The 11,171-nt window shown below is 36.3% G+C and overlaps 1 protein-coding gene across 1 annotated transcript; it reads left to right on the top strand.

Annotated features, from left to right (window-relative positions):
* Positions 1-1,976: 1,976 nt before the first annotated feature.
* Positions 1,977-3,312, top strand: LOC131066053 (uncharacterized). The gene is made up of 3 exons (XM_058000728.2): positions 1,977-2,217; positions 2,635-2,774; positions 3,046-3,312. The coding sequence occupies exons 1-3, from the start codon at positions 1,977-1,979 to the stop codon at positions 3,310-3,312; spliced, it is 648 nt and encodes a 215-aa protein (XP_057856711.2).
* The last annotated feature ends 7,859 nt before the right edge of the window (positions 3,313-11,171 follow it).

Below are 11,171 nucleotides of genomic sequence, written 5' to 3'. Positions count from 1 at the left end.
CTATTAGCCTGGAGGCTACATATGTAATTAAGCAAGCTTTATTGATGGTCCGAAAAACTTTTATTTGAATTGGTTGACTTAGTTTTCTTTTGAATTTTCAGTGTAGACATTTTATATATGAATGAAATGATATATTTTGCATGGCCTTCAAATTTGTGCATTTGAAAGACAAAGAAAATCGATGTTGGGATGTATGCTTGTGTGCAGAATATTTTACTTCATTATCAACTTATTATAAGTGTGTGAATCCATTCATTAAGAAAATTAGTGTTATATTGTTGTTTAAATGATCCTGATCCCCCTTGTCCTTTGAGGCATGAGCGAATATCGATCAAAATTTATGCTATATTGAGTATACTTGGTGAAATAAGTTTTACATTAAATTAAAATGTTCAAAGTTTAAGTCTGTGAGCTTTATATTTATGGATAATTATCTTGTAGAATTCTTATTGTGTTGACAAATGAATGTGAAAGTCTTTCTCTCTTTCTGGTAAAAAGTGTGTTTCTTTGAGTTATTTGCATAAAAATTCATTGGATATCATACGACGAGTTGTACTCTTATGCAAAGGGTAAACCGATCCTCGATGCACCCAATTGTTTGTTTCTTTTGCTTTTCATCAAGGGTATGCATGAGTCATCATTAAAAATATTAAAGGCAAAACTGTTAACCAACATATTATTGGCGACTCTTCTAGGGAGTCAAATAATAAGATTGGTCACCTGGTTACAGGATATATAGAACTGTGTTGTGAAATTTTAAGAGTCTATCCAATTCTACTGAAATTTTGCATTGTTAATAGGTTGGAGCCAAGAAGATACACTAGGTCTCAGAGGCGTGAAGGAATAGTTGACTCTGTCTTTCAGATTTAGGAATGTGGTCATTTTTATACGTCTACATCAGGAATTGCAAAACCTAAACTTTTAGCTATCCTTTTCACCTAAGAGACGAGCAAGAAGTAGACCTCCTTCTCCATCCCCTTCATTCCATGTATCTTCAATTTGTCAAGCCCTAACATTGCATGGTGTTACCTTACCCAGTGTAATCAACACAACACCCCTTAATATCATTCTCCCGATGGTAGCCAACAATCCTTGGGGGTCGCAGTAGGTCCGTTAAATCTTGGTCTAAATTTGAATGCTTTACCCAAGGGAGCGAGGGATCTTTTGCCTAAATTCAGTGGTGATGGGAAGGTCACAGTCAATGAATATTTAAATGAATTTAATGTTGCATGTGGTGTAATAGTCGTCCAGCATGAAGATGTTGCAGTAAGATTGTTTGTACAAATATTAACTGAAGTAACTGCAAATCAGTTTTATCATTTTCCAAACAATGTAATAACAAACTAGCAAGATTTAAAAACTAGGTTTGAAGCTAGGTTTAAGGTAGTGGAGGATGAGCCTTCCCTTTTGGTCTAGTTAGCTCAATTAAAAAAAGAGATCCTTGAATCTATGAGAGATTTCGTGGCTAAGTTTGATAAAATTGTTCATAAAATTCCTGCAAATCAGAAACCTTTAGATTATAACTTGAAATGTTTTTTTATAAATTCTATGCCCTCAGAGATAATTTTCTTGATTCATAGACAGAGAGTTGCAACTCTAAATCATGTTAAAACACTTTTTGTTGAGTTAGAAGATGACTTGATTACTGCATTAAAATGGAAGAGGGAAGTGCAAGTGGCTAATGTGCAATCCTCTACCTCTTCAAACCCTATAATTCAAAGGCTGATGAATGATATCATGACACTCAAAATACAGTTACCCAAGGCTAGTACGTCTTACCCAAGGCTAGTACGTCTTACCCACAGCCTTACCAAGACATACCAAGGAGGATTACAAATCAGTCTATGGGAACTGGGAATAAAGCCTTACAATAGCCTCAGGCTCAAAAAAGACTAGCAATTGAAGCTCCACCACTTAAAGGAAATATGTGTCTTTTTCATCTCATCGATGATCATGATGGTAATTCTTTTCTAGAGATGGTACAATATGCACAAATGATAAATACAAGAGAGGCCATAAGTGAACTTGGTTTGGAAGAAGAAGTCCATGGGCAACCTAGCGACTCTGGAATACACTTCCTGGAGTATGAATCAAATTCAAACAGAGGAGGTGATATATTGGTGACCCTTGGAGACCCTTCTTGTGCCAGCCTCACTAGAGGCCAGCATCAATCCAAAAATATAAGTACCGCAATCTTTCCCGAGACTGTAGCTAAAGGTAAATAATCTTTGAATCGAAACTCAGAGAATGGTTCAAGAGTTCAAGAGGTTCATATGTTGAAGTATGCTAATCCCGATACTTCTTTTCATATTGTTGAATTTTAAAAGGCATCAAAAATTTAAATTTATTCCGTTGAATATCTTAGGTTGAATCCTAAAGAATTAGAAAAACTGATTAAATATGTACAAAGGGAAACTTCTCAGTTGCAATACACCAACATATCATTGATTAATCTTGAGTCTTCACAGGATGAAAAGGATACCAAATCTATAGAATTGTCTAGTACTGTTCTAAAGACATTATCTAATGAACCAATTGAATCACCATTAATACCTGATCAAAGGCCCGAGCCATTTTATGTGCCTTTATTTATCAATGGATTTAAACTTAATAATTGCATTATTGATTCCAAAGCCTCCAATAATATTATGCCTTCTGCAGTTGCTAAAGCATTAGCCCTTTCACTCACTAAAACATTTGGTAAATGTTATTCAATGGACTCAAAGCAAATTCCTTTACTAGGTCAAATCAAAGATGTGCAGGTTGCTCTGGCGGTACATCCTAACAAAAGAGTGAAGTTGACTATTTTGGTTGTTGATATTCCTACAAGTTATGGAATGTTGTTAAGCAGGACTTTTTGTAAAGATTTGGGAGGAGAAATTAAAATGGATTGGTCTGAGGCAATAATTCTTGTTGGTAAACAAAAATTTGCTCTTCAACGTGAACCAAAGTCCAAATATACTGCTTTTCCCTCTGATGACCCAAAATCTCAAATATTGTATCAAGAATGTGATTTTGGCAATTATTTGCTCCTCTGATGATAAGAAAGGTACACCAGAAGATGTAGTGGATCTTACTGCAGGCTTGTGGGAAATGGAATTTGATGGTAGCTATGCATCAGCTGGATCTAGTGCTGGAGTGGTTCTCATTTCCCCACAAGGTGAAAAGATTCCTTTTTTATTCAAATTAGAATTTAAGAGCACTAATAACACCGCAGAATATGAGGCATTGTTGTTAGGAATAGAGCAAGCTAGAAAAAGGGGAATCAAATTGTTGAGTGCCAAAGGCGATTCAGAATTGATTGTTAAATAGGTACAAGGTCTCTTCTCGATAAAGAATAAAAGGTTCAGACATAACAGAAACAGAGTCTGGGATGAGATTGAATATTTTGATGCTTTCTCAATTGAAGAGATCAAAATTCCCGTACAGATTCTTTGGTAGTGTCAGCATCTTTATTGCTCCCACATCCTAATTTTGGTGCGGATGTTTACAGGATTGAAGTTATATATCCTCCTAATGTACCCAACAATTCAAATTTCTGGCAAATGTTTGGAAATGATATACATATCAATCAGTTTTTGCAAAATGCTGAAATGTTTTCTTCTTCTTTCTTTGAAGGCTCTAAGAATGAATGTAATGAGTTTTGTCCAGATACAGGGGGAGGTTTTAAAAATGAAGTTTTTCGATTGAAGGGAAATCGAATTTCAAAAGGCCTGGTATCCTTAGAGCACCTCTTTGATCACAACGACGAGTATGTCAAGAAAATGTTTCTCAAACTGCTAACACATCGGGAGAATATGAAAAGATTAATTTAGGTGATGAAAATAACCCAAAGATGGTCAATTCAGGTAAGTGTTGCAACCCTAAAGAAAGACATTTGTTTGTTAAACTGCTACAAATTTTGCCTGGTCTTATGAGGATTTGAATGACTTTAGAAATGGTCAGTTTCAATATCATATTCCTCTCAAGCTCAGAGTGGCTCCTTTTAGACAAAAATTAAGAAATTATAATCCCAAGGTCGCAGATGCTATTTTCAAAGAAATAGACAAGATACTTCAGGAAAGGATCATCTATCCTATTCATCATTCTACATGGGTGGCCAATATTGTTCCGGTTTGTAAGAAAAATGGAGAAATAAGGATTTGTGTGGATTTTTGAAACTTGAATCAGGCCAGTTTAAAAGATAATTACCCATTGTTGGTGATGGATCATATTCTCCAAACTGTTGTTGGGTCAGAAATAATGTCGATGCTTGATGGTTTCTTTGATTATAACCAAATAATTGTAGCAAAAGAAGACCAACACAAAATGGCCTTCACAACACCTTGGGGAACTTTTGCCTACAATCAAATGCCTTTCGGCCTTATAAATGTGGGAGAAACTTTTCAAAGGGCGATGAATCTTTCATTTGGTCACCTCATTGGTAATACTATAGTTATCTTTCTAGATGATTTGACACTTTTCTCTAAAAGAAGGAAAAATCACGTAAGAGATTTGGAGATTGTGCTACAAAGATGCAGAGAACGTGGTATTTCTCTCAACCCAAAGAAGTTAGTTTTCTATGTTATAGAGGGAAAGCTATTAGGGCATATAGTTTCACAAGATGGTATCAAAATAGATCCTGATCGGGTAAAAGCTATTCAGCAGTTAAGTCTGCCATCAGACAGAAGTGGTGTCAAATCATTCTTTGGGCAGGTGAGTTTCCTCAGGAGGTTTGTGCCAGACTTTGTTGAAATCACCAAACACATTGTAGGGATGATGAGTGAAAAGAAAATTTTGAAATGGAAGGAAGAAGCAAAAAGGGCCTTTGAAGAGGTAAAAGAAGCAATTGCTCATGCTCCAACATTAATAAATCCTAATTTTAAGAGAGATTTTATCATGTATTGTTATGCTTCAGAACACACAATGTTTAGCATTCTTCTACAAAAGAATGAACTTAATAAAGAAGTCCCTATTGCATTCATGAGCTTTCCACTCAAAAAACATGAATTGAATTACTCATTAGTAGAGAAGTAGGCCTTTGCAGTTGTTAAAATTGTTAAGCATTTAAGGTATTATGTTCTACATTCCCATTCAATTGTCTTTGTACCAAATCCCACTGTGAAAAGTATCCTGACTCAACAAGAGGTAGGAATGAATAATAGAGCGACCTAGGTTTCAAAGGTTTAGGAGTTTGATCTGGATATCCGACTAACCAAGTTAGTCCAGGGGCAAGGATTATGTCGTTTAATAATTGAAAACAAGGAAGAGGAAGACAAACTCCCACTAACTTTATTTGTCAGCTTGCAAGATGAGTGGCTCACTAATGTGGCTCATTACTTGACTTATGGAGAATGCCATGAACATTTAACTACAAAAGAAAAGAGAAATTTAAGATTGAAGGCGACTAAATATGTGATTGTGGATGATATCTTATACAAAAAAGGCTTGGATGGGTCATTCTTAAGGTGTGTTGACAAGGAACAGCAGGAGAATCTTTTACAAGTTTTTTATAATGAGGCATGCGGAGGACACTATTCATCTACTATAACAACTTTCAAAAACCTTAGGAGTTGTTACTACTAGGCAGGTATGTTTAAAGAAGCATATAAATGGGTTGCAGGTTGTGAGAAATGCAAGTTATTCTCAAGAAGACCCCAATTAGCTGCATTACCATTAAGGCCGCTAATTACAGATGAACCCTTTGAATAGTGGGGATTAGATTTTATTGGTCCATTGAATCCTCCATCAAGTGTTGGTCATACCCATATCCTTATAGCCACAGATTATTTTATGAAGTAAGTAGAAGCAGTTCCCGTCAAGAAAACTACTTCAGAAATTGTCTGTAATTTCTTGAAAGAAAATATCTTGACTAGGTTTGGTGTACCCCAGAAGATCATGACCGATAATGCCCCAAATTTCTCTTCCAAAGAACTCAACCTATTTTGTTATGATCATGGCATTTACTTATCTCATTCTTCATATTACTATCCGCAAGGAAATGCCCAAGCCGAATCCAGCAATAAGAATCTGATTTCTATAATGCAAAAATTGGTGGCTGAGAATGAAAAGGATTGGCATAAAAGGCTATATGAAGCACTATGGGTAGACAGGACCTCACCTAAAAGGGCCATAGGTATGACACCGTTTGGATTGGTATACAGAGTAGAAGCTCAATTATCCTTACCGCTAGAATTATCATCTGCTAGGTTGCAGAAAGTAATAGAAGATGAATTCTTCCACAGTGCTCTGGAAAGGAGAATTATGTACCTTTCAAAAATTGAAGAAGAGAGGCAAGAGTTGGTGGATCACATCACTGCACATTAGGCTAAGGTAAAGAAATGTTTTGATCGCAGAGCTAGACCATGATAGTTTATGCTAAGACATCAACTCCTGCTCTGGGATAAATGCAACGAACCGAAAGGAGCTCATAAGAAATTTGATTCTCTGTGAAAAGGACCATTCATGATCAAATAGGTATTAGGTCCTAACTCATTTAAAATTGAATACCCTAATGGAGTTTCACTACCCTTGTCCTATAATGGGAAAGATTTAAAGTTGTATCAGTTATAAGCAGATCTCTTCCTGCTCTGTACATAGTTTTTGTTATGCTCTTTGTTTTTCTTCTTGTGTGTTTGTTGTGTTCAGACCTTTGTCCTTCTCCGCCTGTCTACGAAACTAGAGATTCTAAGTTCCATTCTTTGTCCTTTTCAGTCCCGGTCCCCAGTCAGAGCCGATGTTACCCCATGATTTATCTTGAACCAAATAATGTGTATTTAATGTTGCTTTCCTCATTCGATTTGATCCGTCCTTAGCTATGCACCTTTTTCTTTATATTTCACCTTTTTTGTCCCACTGAACCCATAGGTTGAACCTGCGTATTGGTTCAAGGTTCAAAGTTCAACCGGCACCTTTGTGTGGGTTGTGGCTTTGTTATGTTGTTAAGAGAGCGAGAATGAATGTGTTAAGTCGGTCTTGAACTTGAACTTTTAAACTATTCCTATAGCGGTTCAAAGTTCAAAGTCTTTCTTTAAGTTTGTTAAAAAGTCTTCGTTCATTCCTAGTGTTTTGTTGAGCAACAAGTTGGAAGTTCTTTTATTTTCTCGGGATTGAACTTGAACCATTAAACTTCTTGTTAAATGGTTCAAAGTTCAACATTTCATTTCAAGTTGGCCCTGAGGACATTAATAACATAAAAGGTGGGCGACAAAAGGAATATTCTGGGTATATTATATTTTACAATTCTAATTATGGAAAGAAATCATGAAAACTCAAGTCGTTTATGCGAAGTTGATATGTAATAAATAAGGTTGTCAGCATCACATCAAATCATGGGTTATCTCACACGTTTGGATGAATTATCATAAGGCGTGCGTAGGTATTACTCAGTTTTTTTCGCCTCTTAATATGTGAATTCTCAAATTCTGAAAGTGGTAGTTGTTGTTGTTGGAAAAGCGAAGGACACCGAAGGTAATTTCAACTCCATAATTCTAAGGGTTTCATAGATTTGATGGTGGTAACAGATCGGTTTTAATAGTTTTTTCTCCGCTATGTTACTAGCTCAAAAAGTCATTGTAGGAAAATTCTTTGTTTTGGAATAGAATTATGTTCTTTCTAGTAATTGTTTGATGAATGTAAAAGCAGCCGTTATGAGGCTGACTCTTCAAAAACTTGGTCGCACATCATGCTTGGTCAGTACACTTCCAGAACTAGGTGACACTTCTTTAGCCCAAGCTGACTTAGGAGATTTTTTAAAACAAGCTAGAAACCCTGAGGCTAACTTGATGATGGAAAGAATAGTTAGAAGTGGCTTGATTGAAGTTGTTGCATTCCCAACTGTCGCTCCCTGTCTAGAATTGGTGATAGCATGTATGAATATGCTGACAGCAGGTGCATTAGGACTAGCAGTGGTGAATTGTTAGTACAAATTAACAAAGAAACGGCGATGGCTGCAATTGGAATCCCTCATAAAGAGTCATATGAAGATTGGTCTAGGTACCTCATATGCATTTTTCTTTGAGAAGAAAAGCACATATAAAAGTGTCATTACAAGAAATTGGCTTCTAAACGTTCCAGAAGGGGGTCCTGGTTACCCAAACCTCTTACAAGAGAGCATTTTATAATGAAGGTGCGGGATATTATGATATTGTTAAAAAGACTCAAAGGGAATTCACACGCTTTCTATTAGGAAGACTAGCTGAATTTTTATATCCAAGTATTGTTAGCTACTGAGAAATATCTTGATTGGAGGCAGGTTATTGTTAGAAGGTTTCATGAGGGTTTGAGTAACTTTGTTGGAATGTCCAGTTTTTACATGTCCTCATATCTATTTTATATATTGGCTTGTACCAGAGAGTGGCAAGGGTTGCATCATGAGCCTTGGGTGGATGGCATGAAGGTTTATGATTATTACCCACACCTACAACAATAGAGATATGCAGAAAATGTTACAAGATGGAATGATGTTTTTGTAGGAAGACTTGTCTTTGAGGTGCAGGGAGACACAAATAAAAGAATGTCAGCCGAGGCCATGAAGTTGGTCAGTATATATGGAAGCTATTTTATCCAATTTCCCAAATTTACTTACATTAGAGTGGGGGGTTTTGAAGGTGAACCATTCAAATTGGCCAGGTATGCCTTTGATAGTTATGTGCTTATTGAAGTTTGCAGATAGCTAGCCCACATTGCTAAAAGGTTAGGGATGAAGAGTAAATTCGGAGTTGCCTTCCTAATTGAACTTGGATATTATAGTTGTAAGTTTGTTTTTGATGATTTGAACCTAGAATTAAAGTTCAAGAAAATGAATTTATAGCCCTATATTGCTAGACGTAAGTTTGATAGCAGAGGCTATGTTGTAGAACATCTAAATGTTGATGTCAATTTATTCCATGAATCTCAATTACAAGACTATTGGGAAAATTGTTATGATGAATTTGAAGTGAGAAGGAGATTGTGGTCAAGGTTCACTCTACAGCAGATTATTACAATGAGGTTGTCGATTAATGTGGTAGGAATACATGAAGAAGAGGGGGGAGATGTATTGGATCCTGAATTCAATGAAAGGGTTCAAGGGCAACCCATTCCTTAAATTGACTAGAATAGGAGAGAAGAAGAAAGTATCCAAGCCAATTCCTTCAATGTCATAAGGAGAACGGAGAAGTAAGGGACTGTAAATTTAGAAAGGAGTCAATTAATACTCCTAAAGAATTAATAGTTTGTCCACTTCATGCTACAACATAGATTCCTACCTCCTCCTCTAATGTAATTGTTTATGCTGCAAGTGCCACAAGGCTTAAATTTGGAGAGGTTCAAACCAGAAGATCAAAGAAATCCCTATTGAGTTCCTCAACGGTTTGAGTCACCCGTTCAAGGAGCAAAAAGAAAAATAGGGAACGAGTGGCAGACTATATTGTTGTGGACTTAGATTCAATCGAAGAAACCCAAGTGATCATGGATCAACAAGTGTTAAATAATCCTTCAGTGTAGGATGCCGATGCAGAGAGAGAACCTGAAGAAAATCCAAATCCGATGAGCACCATGACTGTTGTCGATCCACCTGATGATCAGACACCTCCGCCCAAAGAAACTTCCAGTACTTCTTGATGGCTTGGAGCTTCAATTGGAAAGAAATGCAGTGTAGTTCCTATTACCATTCCCATGGAGGATATGGTTAATAAGTTCCTTGGGAAAATATACAAACCCAAAAAGATTAAAACAGAGGCAATAATGAAGGTTGATGATGAAAAAGGCCACTGGGTAGTGGAAGTAGCTAAGCCTATCTCTGATAAAGACCTAGAAAAAGCCACTGAGAAGGATTTTATTGTTGACAAAATTGACCTAGGAGTTGCTTCAAGAGCTGTGGATGCCAAACATTTAGATTCCTGCACTAAAAGAATGATATCCAGAAGTTGGAAATATGAGAAGGACAAGTGGGAATTGAAACAAGTTGTTACCCATATGGCAGAATATATCAATGCCATACATCACCCGAGTCCTTAGCCTCTGACATAGATGACATTATCTTTTGATCCTAAATCACCAGTAAATAAAAAGCTATTAGATTAGGTCCAAAGAAGCCACATGATAGATGAGGTTTTTTATGAGTGGGTTGACTCCATAGTGCAGCAAGTCATAGACTACATTGCTAGCCTAATCAAGGTGTATGGTAATGTTATAACTGTGAGTAAAGAGATGGAGTTGGAAGCTACGACATGGGACAAAGAAAGAAATAAATGAGTAGCAGTCTTAGCACAGATGAATGATATACAAAAATATGGGGTCATGAAATTTCTTGTTGAGAAGCCTGTGGAGAATTTAGATGACAATGTATTGTATGTATCAAGGAAAAATGTTGAATGCAGAAACTCAATCATTAAACAGGGTCACGAAGAATCCATCAAGTTATTAAAAGGATTAAAAGAGCTCATTGATACGATGCAGAAAGATTTAAAATGCATCGATATATAGCTCTTGAAGGAGGATGGACAGATGATTGAACTAGTAGCAGATATGGTCAAAACCTTTAAAGGGAGGGTGCAGCTTGTTAAAGAAACAAAGTCTCTAACTACGGATGACTTCTCCAAGGTGGAAAGGATATTATGAATGTTAGTAATTTGCTTTGATCACTTGGAAGCACATAAAATTAAGGTCATGCAAGTAAACATGGATAAAGAAGTCTGGAAGCAGCGCATTCTGCACATTGGACTCCCGCACTATCAAGTTATCCTCAATTTCTCAATGGCACATTTGGAGTGGCAAAACGTACATGGTACTGCAACAAAACGGGACAAATCAGCAGCTTCCTCTACCACATTGGAGTCTTGATCGGTTTATGGATGAGTTGTCATTTTGTCTATGGTTCTTGGTCATTTAAGTTTTTTCCAGTTTTAAGCAAACAGTTTCTTTTACCTCTAGGTTAGAGTTTAAGAACTTGGGGTTATTTTCAAAAACTATTAGCCTAGAGGCTATATATGTAATTGAGAAATCTTTATTAATTGTCTAAAAAACTTTGATTTGAATTGGCAGACTTAGTTATCTTTTGAATTTTCAGTGTAGACATTTTATATATAATGAAATGATATATTTTGCATGGCCTTCAAATCTGTGTGTTTGAATGATAGAGTAAATCTTTGTTGGGATGTATGCTTGTGTGCAGAATATTTTACTTCATTATCAACATATTATAAGTCTGT

The sequence above is a fragment of the Cryptomeria japonica genome, chromosome 11 (genome assembly GCF_030272615.1).
Source record: "Cryptomeria japonica chromosome 11, Sugi_1.0, whole genome shotgun sequence".
NCBI lineage: Eukaryota > Viridiplantae > Streptophyta > Pinopsida > Cupressales > Cupressaceae > Cryptomeria > Cryptomeria japonica.
This window is presented reverse-complemented; position numbering and strand designations above follow the sequence as displayed.